Source organism: Larus michahellis, chromosome 1, assembly GCF_964199755.1.
Source record: "Larus michahellis chromosome 1, bLarMic1.1, whole genome shotgun sequence".
NCBI lineage: Eukaryota > Metazoa > Chordata > Aves > Charadriiformes > Laridae > Larus > Larus michahellis.
The window spans coordinates 136,891,808-136,909,745 of NC_133896.1; the positions used below are offsets into that span (position 1 = coordinate 136,891,808).

Here is a 17,938-nt window from a genome sequence, read left to right on the forward strand (position 1 = left end):
CATGCAAAGTAAGCACATGGCTAACTTCATGCCCAGTGTTGTATCTTTGTAGGACTGAGGGTCTTGTAGCCCTTTGCTTTATTAAAAAGCAGTTATCTATTTAAGTCTAGCATTCTTTTCAAAAACCTCTTATCTTTTGTACATGTCATTCACTTTTTTAATTATTTCTTATCCTTGCTTTATTTACTCTATATAAAACATATGCAATGGCATTGCTTCCGATTGCATCAAAATTGGTAGAAATATGCCTTTAAATTTTAATAGTATGGACAGCCATAAAAATATTCATGTGGAGTTTGGAAGGAAATCAGTACTCTTAACATGTCATGCAGAAAGTAAACTGAAAAAATATAGAGAATAATTTCTGTTGTTAATTTTTTTCAGTTTGTGCTTTTCTTTTAGGATCCAGTTTTTCCTATAGTTCAAACGTCAGATCTCTATCACTCTCTGATGTGGCTTAAATAATGTAGCTTCCACTGTTTTACTTGTCACTCTTTTGCAAACTGGATGAGATCTCCTGGTTAAGCTGAGTTTCCAGAGGTTTTAGTATAAGTGCATTAGTTGCTAATTTGCCCTTTTAAATTTAGGCTTTTAACTTCCAGAATCTGGAATGAAATGCTGACTAACCTAAGTATAGTTTATTTTTTTTAGAAATTCCATTGGTGACTTGCTTTGCTTTCACATAGCATGAGAGTTACTTGGTCCATGATAGAGGAACAGTTACTTAATTCATTTAAGTAATTTTTTCCACAGAGGAGAAAGAAGAATAATTCATTTGATAATGAAAATACAGATGAATTATTAGGAGTGTTATTCTTCTGATTGTGGGTAAAATTAGATGATGTTTAATTTTTTTAATTGATCTTTTCAGCTTTTCAAACAGAAGGGAAGCTATATCTTATTTTGGATTTTCTCAGGGGAGGAGACTTGTTTACACGTTTATCCAAAGAGGTAAACTTTTAATTTGAAAGTTGTCTATTGATAAAATTTGTCTGTAAATTGCCTTATTAGGAGAGTTTACTTTTTAAATTAATTTTTCATTGCATAAAATTTTGAATGTCTTTTTTTAACCAGCTAAGTTTTTTGTTTGCTTAAGTATTTTTGCACAAAGTAGTCACTTTGTGACATGAAAATGCTGTTGGTAATGGTAATTTACATTGTTCTAAAAAAGGCTTAGACAAGCAGGCTTTCTGTGCTGCTTTTTACACCTTGCAAAATTTTCTTCTCTTATTGCGGAGGTTTAAAGATGAATCTCAGAGCATGGATTTGTATAAAGTAGTTGTATTCAAATTAACTGATCTGTGTCTGGTTTTAAGCATCAGATTTTTTTTATGAATTACATATGAACACAAAATTATTTATAAATATAAAAAAAGCAAGAATTGTATTTCACTTGTTTTTGTAATTTTCCAAACTTGAACACTTTGCCTTTGTCAAGCTGGTGAAATCTCTATGTAGATACGTGAAACAATGACTTTGAAAAGTTTGATTACCTCAAATTAATTTGATTATAACTCCTAAAATAAATGCTAGCATTTCATATTTCATACATCAGAATTATTTTTTTTATTTTTTGGCATCACTCATGTGCAAAAATTTCCAACAAATATATGGTAGGATAGAGATCTAAATACATCTAATGTGTTTCTGGTAGCTAGAACTTGTAATTGTAGCTGCTTTCCATTCTCCCTTGTTACAGAGTATCCGGAGCAGTGGGTCACCACTGCAAAGTTGTAGGGTTATCAAGAGGAGAGCAGAATGCGGTGCATTTTGTGTGCTGACCACATAAATGATTATATTTAGTTCATTGAAGCCATGTGTTTCAATTTGCTTCTTTTAGTTCATTTTGCTGCAGATAAGTAAAAAGTTCTTAGCACTCTAAAATTGAGATACTTTTTTCTTAAAATCCATACTACTATCGCGATTCCCAAGAAAGAATGTGTATTGCTTTCTTGCTGATGACTTTTTCATCTTGAGCCACTCAGATTTTAAAAGACTTAATATGGCTAGATAAGAAATATGCATTATAGGTACCTGGATCAGCTAATTGTTCATACCTGATGGAGTGAAATGGGCGTGCTGGATGCAATTAATGTCATCCTCCTATCAAGTCGTGCTTTTAAAATAGATCAGATAAACTGCAGCCTAAAAGTTCCTGCTTTTTCCTCATCGGCTACAAAGGGAAAAGTTATTTATTCAGAGCTAGATGCCTACACTGCAGATGTTTAAGGTTAGGAGAGATGAATTCCATGCAATGTTTTTAAAGAACATAGTGTGGGTGTATTACCATCCTCATGGGATCTTTCATTATTTGAGCTTTTAAATGTTTCTTATAGAAACTTCCCTTCTTGAATGTGCCTGTACTGAATATTGGCGCTTTTGTAGAAGTAACATCAGTAACAACCTCTTGTACAAGCTTTGCTATCACTTTCTCCCTTTAAACTACTAAGGGGAAAATACATGGTATTTGCCGTTCGCCACTCTTAACTCTTGCTTAAAATAATGTTCACCTGTGCTCCCCATCCCCGTTCCCACCCCCCAGGCCCATATGCTGTATCTAAAGATATTAGTATTAAATTCTCAAAAAAGAGAGACTCAGAGTAGTAACTGAGGTAGAATCAAATCACGCAGGAATTTTTTATTATTATTTCTATCTTTTTCTAAATTCTCAGAAAATCTTAATTGTAATGTGTTCTGTCAGTGGATTACAACAGTTGTTGATGTAATTAGGACAATATGTTCATTTAATTGAATCTAAACAGGGATTAGTTTATCTTCCTAACAGAAAATATGGGATTGCTATCCCACATTTTCTGACCTATGCTCTTACATACGTTATTTTCTTAGTTTACTCTTTGACCTACCTTTTCTGCAGTTACATCTCAGGCTGCATCTTGGGTGTTTTACCATCACTACTGTAACTTCTTTCCCATAGTGCTTAGAGACAATCTCTTCAAAAATGAGATGTATATGCTTTTCTTGACTCTCTGACTTTGTAGACAAAATTCGGGCATTTAGATTTCTTTAGTCCATTTGTTGTCTGGAAATGAAGTGGTCACATCCAATAAAGAGGTAGTCATGTTCTCTAAACGCTTCCCAAAATTTTTCAGTCCCACTGCAATGTGTCTGTTCTCTTGAACAATCAGAAGCAAATAACCTCTATTTTGCAGAAAGAATAATAAGAGCTTGGCTTCAGAAGTTCTTTTTCAAGTATGTATGGTGAAATGGTATTGATTATAAAATCCTAGTTTTCGTCTAACCAAGAAATTGGAATTTCTAGGTTTTTGTATAGAAATTAATTCAAGTATTATGAAGAACCATTCTGCAAAACCACTGTTACCATTGTTTGGTTGGTACTGCTGTAAACGTTACAGATTTTACATGTAAAATACATTGTTTTGCTTTTCCAGGTGATGTTCACAGAAGATGATGTTAAATTTTACCTGGCTGAATTAGCACTTGCTTTAGATCATCTACATAGTCTTGGAATAATATACCGGGACCTAAAACCAGAAAAGTAAGACTCCTCTGTGGCAAATGCAGTGTATTAATTTGATTTCTATAGCACTACTACCTACGCGCTCCTCTTTCCAGCTGTTATAATTCAGTAATTTACTATATAAACTGAACAGGGAGGGAGGTGGGGATTATTTGAATTAAATAGGTTAGATTTCATTTCCACTCAAACATGAGCATCTAGTTTCAGAATGATATGGCCAGTGCTATAATCCATGTTACTTTAAGTAAAGAGTATACTGAAATATTCCTACCTTTCATTTCCAGGTAGTTTAGGGTGTACAATGGAGAAGAGTTCTTACTGATCTTTTGCTTTTGTTCTTATTCTAGAATTTCTGTGCTAGAGATAAACTTAGAACAAAGGCATGATATGAAGTTACAGTTGAATGGTATATCTTTGCTTTTGAAACCCTAACACCAAACATCTTTTCCAACACTGATTTTTAAAATCCACTGCAGTAAGAGCAGAATGGAGTTTAAAGTTTAAAATAAAATATGAAAATAGTAAGTAACAGGCTTTATTTAACATATTGATGATCACATAATTACACTGAAAACTTAAAATAAGCTTGAAGTTGCAATTCTGGTATGGTGTTGTGTATCAATATGTTAGTCATCCATGCTTCATTCAAATGACCGAATTCTGTCTCCTGTTTATGTCTTTCCTCCAGTAATTTTTTTAGTTTTAGATGATGTAAAGAAGAAAATGTCAGTGCAATCATCTGGAACATTTGAACCTTTCAGATATAAATGTATGCTGTAGTGTTACTCTCTACCCGGAGAGGAATCTAAGTGATGATATAATGCGTGCTTAATGACATAGTTGCCTCATTGCAAGGAAATCTGTAAGGTCCTGATGGTCTTGGTGATCCTACTTCTCTGTTATGGCTGTATGGAGAACCTGAACAGTCTGTGGGAGATAACTGTCTCATCTACAGTGGTAGTGGAAAAGAGGAAAAATGAGTAATAAGTATCACAGAACCTGGCTGTTATGTGAAACTTCCATTAGGATAGCTTGTTCTTTTGTGTATCTCCTGGAAAAAAGACACAAGTTTATAAATGTTTAGCCCTGACTAACAAGAAGGGAAAGCTTCGTACTCGAATCAGAAATGTGGAGACTTTTGGCACGGGGTTGCAGTTACAAGTGAAGAGGGAATGAATTGTGTTTAAACTTTGAGAGTGTTAAGTAATTCAGAAGTGAGGAAAAATAAGCTTACCAAGTGGAAAAAGATCTTTAAAAAGCAAAGTGAGAGAACTTTAGTTATTTTGCTAACATTTACTTCTAAGAGGAAAAGAACAAAATAGTAATTGTCAGAAGACTAAATAGCTACTGCCTCAGACATAGTATTTTTATAATAAAAAAAAAAATTATGTGTGTCTATACCTACTGAAAAGCTTTGGTTTAAAACCTTGAGTGTATGTGATTAAAAAACCTGCCAAAGTTTGAAATTACTTGCAAGTTATGGATGAGATAGTAGTAACTCTTACAGGCAGTTGTCTGTACTGTGGGGCTGTTTCATGTCATGGAAACTCCAAGGAGGAAAAGGGCAGGGGAACTGGAGAAGTAGCGTGTGCCTGGGTCACGTCTCATCCCCAGGGTGAAACGCAGCTCCCCACAGGAGAAGCTGGAGGAACTAAGTCTGCTTTGCAATTTTATTCAGTGGTGGTTAAGGATAGTTGGCTTCTCGGAGAAGCGTGGCCTTTTTTCTGATTGCAACAAACAGGCGGAAGCACAAGGCCTGCTTCGAAGTACTGGGCCCGTGGGTCCTGTCCTTTGGTACAACATGAGAATGTTACTTGATGTTATTTGAAGTGGTTAACACCCTTTGAAACAGTAATTACAAATGAATACCCATTTTGTATACATAGGCAAACATACATTGTATTAACACATCTTGCTAAGTTTAAGAGAAATAGAACTATATCTCTTATTTTTAACAATTGTGATGACATGCTGCAGATGGCCAACACTGAAAGTTCAAGATAAACATTACTACATATGGTGCTGAATTTAACCAGATAGTTAAATAAAGCTCTCATATGCTGATTATGTTTCATAATCTTTAAAAAGGTAGAATTCAAGGAAAAGAAAATGTGTAGTTTCAAAGTATCTTCTCCTAATGATTCTAATGATCTGCATGCATGTTCAATTCTGCTGGTCTTTGTGTATGCTGTTCTGATTATTCCTAAATGTTGTCAGTACATTGTCTGAAACAACAGTTAAAATATATTTTATTTAGTTTATTTTATTCTTTTTACTGTTTTTTAGCATCCTGCTTGATGAGGAAGGACATATCAAATTGACAGGTGAATAAAGGGAAATTGCAACACCTGAATCTTTTCTGTTCATAATAAAATCTTTGCATTTTCTTTTTTTTTTTTTTTTTTGGTAAACAGTATGGTAAAATAAGTAATTTTAACTGGTAGGTAATTTTGCTGTGGAGCAAACAGTGTGTAATTATTTTGAAATAAATGAAATATATAAAAAAGATATCTGCTTTACAATATATCTGATGTTACAGACCTGTGGTAGTGCAGGGAGGGGAGAAGAATTCTGTAATTTCCATATGTGTATTTTGGTGTATATACATGAATTATAAAAGCACCACATTTCACATTGTGGTGAAAGTATTAACCATGAATAATTTTTTATTTTTTTATTTAAATAATAAAACTTAGAACTATTCTTTTGTTCTTCCAGATTTTGGCTTAAGTAAGGAGTCAATTGATCATGAAAAAAAAGCCTACTCTTTCTGTGGAACAGTGGAATATATGGCACCAGAAGTTGTTAATAGACGAGGCCATACACAGAGTGCGGACTGGTGGTCTTTTGGTGTTTTAATGGTAGGTTTCTCGTAAATGTAAATAATAGCAAAACTGTGCTTTGCAGGTTTTGGTGAAACAAATCAAACATTAAACTGTAAGGTGAGCTTTAAATGAATTCTAACTACTAAAAAAAGTCTAAATTATATGAAATTAATAACAATACCACAGAGTTCGGATCAAGAACGTGGGCTAGGTTTTATATCAAGACTAACAATATGCGATATTTTTGTTATCGTTGAATTAAGAAATTATGCATCTATTGTAGTTTGAATGTTACGGAGACTAACAGGAATACTAAAGCATACAGGAAAAATACTGTCTATTCTAAGGTGGGGAAAAAATTTAGATCCAAATCTCAAATTTGAATTTATTCTCAACTGGAAAAAAAAAATGAGGGATAACTTTCTAATTAGTCTCGAGTGTAATTACAGCTTAGTGGAATAATGACAGCTGTTGCTCTCACACATCAAAATCTAAATGACACTGAGCTGATATGGGATATAGTTGCTCAGTTGCTTATGGTGTTTCTGCAAGGAGTTCTATGAAATTATAGGGTCGGGGGAAATAATGTGTGTATCAAATATGGCTTTGGAAAAGAAAAATAGATCATGTTTGGTATTTTAGGAACGCTGAATAGCTTTTACTATTTATAATCTTTGTGTGCGTTTTTGACATAAAAATTAAATAATTGTACTTTTTAAAGGGAATGTTTTTGTTTCTTACTGTTTCTGCTACATATGACTGTAACAGTACAACTAATGTGTGTGCTTTGTAGTACGAGAGAGACTTGTGTCTGAAAATAAGTCATCCTATCACCTTTTAATCATCTAGAATGCTGTTGTGATCTGAAAACTGACTATGTAAAAGTAGCACCTGATAACTAAACTCTCTCCAGACAGATGAGGATGCACACCCTCACAACTGCACATTGTATCAGTAAGAACACAGTCAATTAAAAGTTAATTACAGTGTAGTTGGTTTGTGGTCGGTAACGCAAATGTAGTTAAACTTCAGCTTTATTTATAAAGCTGGAAAACATAATTTTGTGCTTATAAAGCACATATGTTAAAATTAAATTGTTGGATGTGACTGGTATAGCTTTCACAGTCTAAGTGCATTTTAAACACTCTGGCTTCTACTTTGGATGCAAAAATATGACCTTAAAAAGCAAATTATCTAAATTAGTATATGGAATACAGTGCAGTTTTCTCTAAGACGTATTTTTGTTCCTTGCATTTCTAGTTTGCATGGTAATTTTCTTAGACAATCTGTATGTATCCACTCTCATTCTTAATTAGAAATCTGTGTTGATTGAGAATTCAATTGGTTGTTGGTGTGGTATGAGCACACAGTATCTAGATGGAACAGAAATTATAGCATAGAAACGGAGACTAGAAAGAAATCTCAACAAATCATTTGGCCTCTTTTCTCCTGCTGCTAGACACTAGGTATGTTTAAAACGTCATTGAGAAGTATATTATAATTTGTCCTTTAAAATGGTGATTGTTTGAAGGGATGCCAGGCATCTAAAAACAGTCATTTAAAGTTTCCGGAAGCATTATGTATTTGTTGAGGTACTCTTCTGCTCAAATAAAAATGATAACTGGGAAGGCCAACGTTAACTTATTCTTAAAGTACTATTGGCCTATTGATGTTGCAATTATAGTAGTTATGGAGGAGACAAAGAACACATATGCCGAGTTACTAATACAAGTGTGTATACTTGTGACAAATAGGAGCTTGCTAAAGAAACTTTTTTTATTTCAAGCAAGTGTAAGGGAAGTGTGCAGCACTACAAATTTACCTTTAAAATTTTTTTTTGCAAGTGCAATTTGTGAAGATCATTCTAAACAAACAAAAAAATGAAGATAGCTTCATGCTCTGATTGTAAATCTAAGAATACTACTGTCACACGTTATTCACTCAAGTTATCTGTGAACATTTTTAATGCTTAGAAGTCTGAACATTTGGGTCATACCAGAAAAGAGGAATGGAGGGATATCCTGTGTTCAGGATGACTTAAGTTTGCATAAGCTGTTCAGAGGGTTCCTTTATAGTGATTTTAATTTTGATGGCTTTAAGTGTATGCCATGAAATTTCATTAAACTAAACTATTTTGCAGTTCTTAAACCAAAAATCAGAATTTCTGCCTCACAGTGTTGGCTGCCGTGACTGCTGCCAGGCTGCTTTCAGTACCTCACTTAGATCTGATATCCCTGCAGTATACTGCAGCCCGATGGAAGTGCCTTTATCTATTTTTACTCAGTCACTTTCAGAACAAATCAGTATTTTAACAGTGTCTGTTGCCTACTACCAGGCACTGTAGAATGTGCATGCACGTACTGTGTAGCTCTTATGTGTTCCTTCAGGCTTTATTTCCACTGTATGCATACGGTAACCACTTTTCATCATGCATGTCTTTGTCAATCAACTAACCTTTTTCCCCTTTCCAATGAAGGCTATGTACATGCCAATTTTAAAAAACTTGACCTTTTTAAATATCTCTGCATGAGGAGAAATCGTCACTAACTTTTGCAAGCAGAATCTTTTTCCCTACCCCTCCACCCTCTTGAAAACTAAAATACAGTTGTATAGATCAAGTCTTCCAAGAATAAACTCTTTAGGCGCAAACGGAACACAGAACATTATAGTCTAAAATGCTCAGATAAAAGCATGTAAAACGAGGTATCGATATAGGAAAATATTTTGCAGCTTTAAAAATGGCAAAGGCTGCTCGACGTTCATAGTAATTTAAATTGTACAGTGAGAAGTTGTTTTGCACAGACTTGGTTGTTAACATGCATGAATTTTGGAAGGTTAAGATGCTAAGTAGTTTTGTCAAAAATTAGATTTTGTCCAGGTAATGTAATTGATGAAAGTTTTACTCTATACAGTTTGAAATGCTCACTGGTACTCTACCTTTCCAAGGGAAAGACAGAAAAGAAACCATGACTATGATTCTCAAGTGAGTACACTCTTATTTATATATCTCATCAGGTATTCTACAGGGATGCCCTCCGGGCTGCAATATCTAATTTCTACTCTTCCCTCATTTCCAAAGGTACTTGTAAATCCTCACTCCCTATTCCATACTACTAATTCCCTTTGCTGCCTATCTAATTCGCCTTTCTATTCCTCCCCCATACCAGGTACAAAGAATTTCATAGCAGCTCTTTAATCTGTAATAATAACTTCTCCAGCCATATGATCTTTCCCATCTTATTTCCATAATATTTTTTAAACTTTCTTATCCTTTTTTGGTAACGTGTGCATTTTTCCTTGATGTTTTTTGTTTCAGTTTTTTTTTTAGAAAGTATTTTCTCTCCTTGTCCTTCTCTATCTTATCAGCTCCTTTCCTCACTTCTTTAATATTACTGGTGCTGCCAACAACTTGCTTTCCTGATACTTCTACTCGCTAAAGTGCACCCTCCCTATGTACTCTCCTATAATTTGCCCAAGCTCCAATTTTCCCCTTTGCTATTTCCAGTATAGGTTTTGCATTAGCTATATTGTGGAAATTGCTTTCCTTCATGCAGTTAATATACTTGGTTTTGCTAGTGAAGGCCTGTTTTTTGTTTTTTTTCCTTGTTGATGCCCTACATATTCTCTGAACTAATACAACCTGTGACATAATCGTCCTGCTTGTAGGACTGTAACCTAACGCTGTGCAAACAATTCTGTTTCCTCATGTCACAGTTTCACTTCTCTGTTTCCAGCCATTTTTTACTAATACCATTTTTTTTCCATGGAAGCTCATGAGACTATTTTAGTTTTCTCGATCGTTTTCTGCTTCATTGTTTATCGTTATTCTTAGTCCTGTTACCACTTGTCTACCTATATACCAAAGCCAGTATTTCTTTTGCACCAACAGCCTATTTTGAAAAGTAATTATATGAAATTCTTTCATATTTTTTCAAAGTAATTAGACTGTGAAAACCGCTAGAAAACAAACTCTTTTTTTTTCCTTGCTTTTGCTTTCACAACGCATACGTGCTATGTTATTCTTTGCCCTTGTTTTTCTTCCTCATTTTATATTTGCAAATGTATTTAGTGGTGCTAATTTCTTCTGCTGCCTTGACACCATGCCAATTCAAATCTTCATGTTATGATTATTAAATGTCTTTAACTAAAAGGTTCTATCTATTCACAGCAAGCGTAAACTCCTTCTGACCACCTCCTGTTTACAAGAAGCTAGTCTGAGAATAGTTCTGCGGCACTCTCACTTACTTCAGAAGCCATGCATTTTTTCCATCCATGTCTCTTGAGTCACATCTTTCTCTTCTTTTCTCTGCCTGCATGTGACTCCACTCTGTTCCTCAACAGTCTTCCCGCTGTTGCTACAAAAATATTCTGTATTCAGCTGCCATGTAGAGTATCCTCCTTGCATCTCCACAGTTAATTGACGTTCATAACTACTTTCAGATTTCATCTGAGCATGTATCTCTAGTTTCCTTTCCAATTTCTTTCTTTTCTCACCTTCTAGTCTTTGTAATTGTTATTAGTTGCAGAGCTGCACAAAAAATGTGGTATGAAGTAAAGAAATTTTACCTCTGTTTCAATGTTCTGTACACTTATGATTATTACATACACGTAAATTTATTTTGCTGTTGGTAACAAACAGCTGAAAAACAGAAGATATTTTAAAGTCTTTTCTGATAAGTTCACATTTTTTGTCTGGCCCATAAGAATGGCAGTATGTTTTCTTTTTATTTTCTGTGTACTAGTAAATGTACTATATTTCTCCTTGATTTTTTCATAAAACTGTTTAAGATGGACAGGTGTGCATACAAATTTATATTTTCATAGTGTTCATTCAAGATATATTGCTTTTCTTACCTTCTGTTCCTGAAAATCCACGGCAAATGTGTCCTCCTTGCAGCATATGTTTTCCTGGGCTCTTTATGTCTCACGTTACCAAGACAAGTTTTTGTTTATTCTTATGTGTTTTACATAAAACTGAGAAACTCTGCAATTTGAAGAAATCGTAGTTTGCAGCAATATAGTTAACTTTTTAAAGCATCTTTTCTCCTTTACTGAAGAGGTATGCCTTTGTCTTTGTCCATCAGGCATGTCAGAAAAAAAATGCTGTCACTCATGTGGTTGTTTAACCTAGGACCTCTGAGGACCTGGTGATTGCCTTTTCTTCTGCTGTGTCACATGGCCAGTAAAGGGTTTTGTGAAAGGTGCTCCTTCATGATGGAGAGGGAGCAACGACAGTCTTAATTCTTGTGGTTTGCGTGAGGGCCTCCAGTTCACTCCACTGTGGACTGCAGTACATACCAGTCCTCCAGAATTTCTTCTACGTGTTCTGTTTCTGTTCATTGAGTTACTCCTCCATAAGATTAATGGCAGTTATGTTTTTGGCTTGGTTTTAGATTTTTCTAAGCAGTTGAGCTCTCATGCTGAACCTCCAGGGCTGCATCCTACTGTTGGAGCTGTTTTGGATTATAATAGGACAAAGATTTCCACCCACTCCAGCACAGTCCTAGCATGTTTACTTGTCTGTTCTCTGTCCTTCAATAACATTGTAAATGATACCATTGTGCTTCTGCAGACAATGTGTTCCTTGCTTCCTTCTTACAGTGTGGCTCTTATGTTTTGCTGTGAGCAGAAGTGACATCAAGTGAACATGCAATGAAATCACTGCATATAAAGTGCATGAGTAAGAATTCAGCTGCTAGTGGTGCATGGCAATCGGGGAAACATTGGGTTCCCCACTGCCCGTTCTTCTACTCAGTTCATGGTCTTGATCTGCCTGTAGCATGTTATTGAAGAGCCCAAAGAAGGCAAAGTTATTTCAGATTCCATTGCCACCCTACCCCTCTCCCCCTCCGGTTTCTTTAATGCAGAAAGGAATGGAAAATCGAGTAAATTCGAGTTTTAAAGTAATGAATAGTGAATCAATGGCAATGTGTATGCACTTGCTGAAGTGACAAGGGGTTGGGCATCTACAAATATCTGGAATACAAGGCAAAACACATCTTCTGCTTGAGACAGAGAAAGCTTGTGTTGGATTGTTATGGAAAAATGCAAGCTACAGGTTGAATGAAGAGTGGAAAGGAGGGAATTATGTCCATCCTCTCCATGGTCATAACAAAAAAGTGAGACATAGTAACAGTGACAGGATGGAGGTTCAACATTAAATGGGGAGGAGAAAAATATGGTGAGAATTACAAAACAAAAATAATGACAGAACTATAAAAACTTAAATCTAAAAATTCAAGACCAACGTGTTGTAAAGTAGTAATTGAAATGGATTGAGGAGGAGCAAAAAGAAAGAAGGAAGGGAGTGATCTTTTCTGCTTTTTTTTTTTACCCACTAATCTTGCAAGATCTGTCCTACCTTAATACAATTTCTATCTTCTAGCTTAGGTTTCCTGTTGTTTTGATTGGGTGTTTTTGGTGTATGTCATACTGTGGGTAGTTTTCTTACCCCTTCTAAAATGTCTTTGACCATCAAAGTGGATTTGCTTGTTTGATGTCATTTGGTAATAACTGAAAAGTAGATCAAAACATATTACAAAAATATTGCAAGTTTATAAATTGTTATCCTAAAACTATTCTTTTCTACATTTTTTACCACCTCTTCCTCTATTTAAGTTCCTGAGTCATTACTGAAAAATATTATACTACTCAAAACAGAAAAAAAACCCCAAACAGAAATTACAGGTTTACATGACTGACAGCACTTTTACTCTGCTTCTGATGTCTGAAGGCAAGTTCTCAGTGATGCTATTTTGTTTGATATGGATTTGTTGAATGACAAAGGACAGGGGGAATGCAGAGTTAATGCTTAACCTAAATGTATTTGTATGCTATTAATTGTTTTTGCTCTATAGGGCTAAACTTGGAATGCCCCAGTTCTTGAGTCCTGAAGCACAGAGTCTTCTGCGAATGCTCTTCAAAAGAAACCCAGCAAACAGATTAGGTAAAGTGTTTAGCAGAGTACTTTGAATTTGATCATAGTATTAATAACATCAGTGATCATTAAACTGACCAAAAAAGTTTACAGTTTCTTGTGTAAAATAGGCTTTGAAGTAGGAACATAGTTTGCCTGTTTGCTGTTCTAATGATCAACAAAATATTATCATTTCTGCTATTCATACATCTAAAACTAATGCAGAAGAAATAAGAAATATAATTTTGCTAGTCATTCTTTTTGATCAAGAAGGAAATAATTTGCAGATATTTTTCTTCATTATAAAAGGAGCAGGTCCAGATGGAGTTGAAGAAATTAAGAGGCATGCATTCTTTTCCAAAATAGATTGGAATGTGAGTATCTAATTCAAAATTAATTCAGTTATTTTCTTAGTTAAATGTTTGGTAGTGTGATATAACTTTTTAATTCACTCTGGCTTATGCCTTCTTCTCAGAAATTGTACAGGAGAGAAATCCATCCCCCTTTTAAACCTGCAACTGGCAGACCTGAAGATACATTTTATTTTGACCCTGAATTTACAGCAAAAACTCCAAAAGGTAAACAGAGAAGAACTAAACAATTTACATATTCAAAAATTAGACTCGTATTTCCTGTTCAGCTTATGTAAAGTGTCTTGTTCTTCCAGGTGTTGCTAGGCTAAATGAATGCTCACAGACAAGTATTCCATAGTTCATAAAAGTTTTTGTGGTCATCGGTGTAAATATATCACAAGGGACAACCGAGTTGTCCTATGTAAAAAATAAAGTAATCCTCAGCAACAAAACATATACAGAAGTTCAATTTTACTTATCTAAGTAATCTCATTTTTCTAATTCAAAAAGATTATCTGTGTGTCTCTTTAAAGGCTATATTTTATGGCTTCATTTAATTCATGATGGTGACTCTACGTACTATGTAAGCATAGAAGCTTAGTCATTTCAGTCTTTGCATGGCAAAGTTGCTGTTTCAGTGCAAGCTGTCTCTGCATAGTTCTACACTGATCCATTCAAAATATAATAGAAAATTTGAGTGCTTCTCCTCCATAAATATAGCATAGATATGTTGCTATATGTAGATATTTTCTGCAAAGTACTGGTTTTTGTATAATAAAATATTGTCTGACAGTAATATGATCTTCATAATCATTGATTATCAGTTGTGTTTCTAGATATGTGCAAAACAATTTAGTATTTATTTGTATTTTGGTCCTCACAGAAACTGGAATTTGCAGAAAATGTTTGTGTACTTTATAGAATAAAGCTGTAGCTTACTTTCCAGAGTAGACATAATCTCATTTCTACATTTTTAAAACTCTGCTTGTAAGTAGGTGATGTGTTTTTCAGATTCACCTGGTATCCCACCTAGTGCTAATGCACACCAGCTTTTTCGGGGATTTAGTTTTGTAGCTATTGCATCAGATGATGAAAGCCAAGCGATGCAGACAGTTGGAGTGCATTCAATTGTCCAGGTGAGTACATCTGCTTTAAAAAAAAAAAAAAAAAAAAACTCAATAAAGCAGTATTGCTGTCTCTTGGTGAAGGAGTAGTTTCCTTCCTCACAGAAAGAAGTACTGTAACAAAGTCATTATCAGCTTTGTATAAGAAAAGTTAAGACAGATTATTTTATCCAAACAAAACCTCTGAAGGTGCAGGACCTGTTTATTATTACCTGTAATAAGGTAGAGGGGAATAAGACATCTTGATCTTTTTCTCCTATGCATGAAAATACTGGTTTATTTTTTTATATATATATATATGAGGCACTGGGGTACAATTGTGAATTGTATCTGGATGTTTTGGACTGCTGTGCGTTATGGAACCCCTGAGCCAGGACACATTCTGTCTCTCATGACCCACTTTAAGTTGCTGTGCTAATCTGTAAAATTTTGTGACTAATTTCAGTGTATCATGCAAGTCAATGTTACAGTATACTCACAAACTTTGGCTTTTTAGCAGTATTAGATGACTTCCAATACAGTCTCCCGTATTAATAATCGTGAGATTGTCACTTTTGATAGCCTAATGCAGTTGCTATTCTTATATATTCTGTTACTGCTAGGACTGCTTATTTTTGGACAACAAAGCATTGTTTAGGTGCAATTTTTGTGTGAGACAAGAAAGGTGAACCTTATGCTAGAACTGGGGGGGAGGCATGCCTTGCCTCCTTATGAGGCTGAGATCCTTCTGAAAGCACACTCCAGCACTGGAGAGTTTGCATCCAGCGGGGGAAAAAAGCAGATGCATGTACAGGAAAGAAAACTGGAAAACCTGCGCAAAAATTGTGTTTCTGCCTCCCCTTTCTGCTTTTAATAATTCTAATTACTGCATAAGACTGAGTCATGAAAACCAGCTGGTGATCTAAACTGTGTTGAAAACTTCTTATTGGTATATAGGTAGGAATAAAAAGGTATGATGTATGATTTTGCAAATGCCTGAAGAAACTTTTAAAAACCAGTTTATTCAGAACATGAATAGCTCTTATATTTCTTTAATCCTCTTACATCTAGAATAGTTATAACATGCTTGTTTGTACATATTATTTGTTTCATGTGTAATAAACCATTAAATTTCAAGGGGTTTTAGATCCTTTTTTTATTCTAAAGAAGCTGTCTGATTTGCTGTATAGGTCAGAATGACTTCTGGTCCTGAAGTCTTGCTAAAAGTTTCTACAAGCTTTTCTGTGCTCCTTCTTTCCCATGTAATTTTGAGGATGAATTTCTTTCTCTTTGTATATGGCTTCCTTCTCTTGTAAAAGTCTGTTTCTCTGTTGCCTTTGCTCTGTGCCCCTCAACCGCTTCCTTACTCCTGTTTCCTCTTTTCTGTGCTGCAGGATACCCAGATGGTTTCCTGCAATGCACAAACTCCTTATACTAGAACACCATTTCCTTCCTTTACGAGAGTGAACACTTGTCCTTCTTTCAGCTTTTTATTTCTGTGAAAGGATTTTTGACTGCCATTCCATGCAATTTCCAGTTAACCTGATTCTCTTCAGTATGTCTGAATTTTTCAGCTGGCATTCATCTATTCAGATAATAGAAACAGTGATGCTTTTTTACCATTATTTTATCTTGTAGTCTTCTGATCTTCTTTGTTTTGGAGATTCTATCTTTAAATTAATAAATCAGTAACCAGAACCATGATGTTGTCAGTTTCTAAAATACGGTGTGCATTATTTACAATGTGTCTAATATATAATTTATCTCATATTCATATCAAACAGAAGGTAGTGGCTATTTAGACAGCTTTCACCTAGTACAGCCATCAGTTAAAATTTGAAGCAAATCACTAGGAATTCAAAAACGCATTCTTAATATAAAAGTCAGTTATATTTAGAATATTCATTAATTGATAATGTTATTTTGGTAGCAGTTGCACAGGAACAGCATTCAGTTTACTGATGGATATGAAGTAAAGGAAGATATCGGAGTTGGGTCTTACTCTATCTGCAAGAGATGTATTCATAAAGCTTCGAACATGGAATATGCTGTAAAGGTAATCACTTTGTATAAAACACACCAACTGTTTTCAGGTTTCAGCATCCTAGACGTTGGGCATAATTAATATTTGCCATAAACACCATAGCAAATCAAGACAATTTTTTAGTATAAAAAGATTTTAGATGCAAATGTGAATTATACTAATCAAACAAGTAGAATATTTAATGTCAGATATGCTGGTTTGGGTGGTGGGTCTTTGAAGCACCTATGTAATTACAGTAAAACTGATGAGTGTTGCATGACTGCTTCTAGAAGGAAATGTGCAATGAAAAGCTTACATGACTTTCCATCATTTTTTTAAAAGTGTGATTGATTACTCTTATTTAAATATAGTTTTATATGGAGGTTTTGCTTCAAAAGTAGGTTCATAAATTGTCAGATAGCTAGGAGTTCATAACAGTGCTAAAGTCTGGTGTACCTTCCAGAATAAACTTCAACTCTTTGTCTTTGCTTGCTAGTTTTTAATGAGGTTTCTAATGTTGTTTTTATGTTATTCTGTTGGGCTTTCTAGCACTTCTTTGAAGGCATTAAATTCTTGGTTGACATCAGTAGAATTCCCAGAGGTGGAATGATAAATTTATCTTTTTGTCTTTCTGTATAACACCATGGAGCTGAATGGTTACTATGAAAGCAGGCGCATAGATTAGCAGACTTAAAAAGCAAAAAAAAAAAAGCTATTAAAAATATTTAAATATTGTACTGTGAGGCGATTCTCTGTTTTAGTTGTTCATCAGTCTACTATTCAAATATGTAAAATCCAAAGATAAATTCTATTTTGCTGTATCCCTGTATGCAGATTGTCTGCTAGAAACCCTGCAATTTCAATTTGGTCGTTACATACTTGTCATTATTCTGGTTCTGGCCAGGAACAGATTTGACTTCTGTGCTTGCAGTTTTAAATAATTTCTTGAAACTGGAAGAAAGTACTGGCATAGCTCTTAATTCTCTAAGCCATAAAATTTACTCTGAGGATTGCCTCACTTTGCTGCTGCCTCTGTTGTGGCTTTTTTTCCTCAAGGAATCATGAGAAAAAGAATAAGGTGATCGGTGTCCAATGTGTTAGGATGGTGCTGGTAGCAGTAGGGGCTTAGAATGTCAAGAGGAAGAAGGGGTAAGAGAGAGATGGAGAAGACATTAGAGGAAATTCTACAGTTCATAAGGAGAGGAAAAAAAGGAGAAGA

The 17,938-nt window shown here is 34.7% G+C and overlaps 1 protein-coding gene across 2 annotated transcripts in view; it reads left to right on the forward strand.

Moving 5' to 3' along the window:
• RPS6KA3 (ribosomal protein S6 kinase A3) overlaps positions 1-17,938 on the forward strand; it is an 80,134-nt gene that overhangs the window by 43,181 nt on the left and 19,015 nt on the right. The window contains exons 6-15 of one of the 2 annotated variants that reach the window (XM_074605181.1): positions 872-951; positions 3,411-3,517; positions 5,786-5,823; positions 6,218-6,360; positions 9,237-9,307; positions 13,182-13,270; positions 13,550-13,614; positions 13,716-13,818; positions 14,605-14,729; positions 16,627-16,752. In XM_074605181.1, coding sequence (XP_074461282.1) covers positions 872-951; positions 3,411-3,517; positions 5,786-5,823; positions 6,218-6,360; positions 9,237-9,307; positions 13,182-13,270; positions 13,550-13,614; positions 13,716-13,818; positions 14,605-14,729; positions 16,627-16,752 — 947 coding nt within the window. The remainder of the gene's footprint in view (positions 1-871; positions 952-3,410; positions 3,518-5,785; positions 5,824-6,217; positions 6,361-9,236; positions 9,308-13,181; positions 13,271-13,549; positions 13,615-13,715; positions 13,819-14,604; positions 14,730-16,626; positions 16,753-17,938) is intronic. The other variant, XM_074605188.1, reaches the window with a different exon arrangement.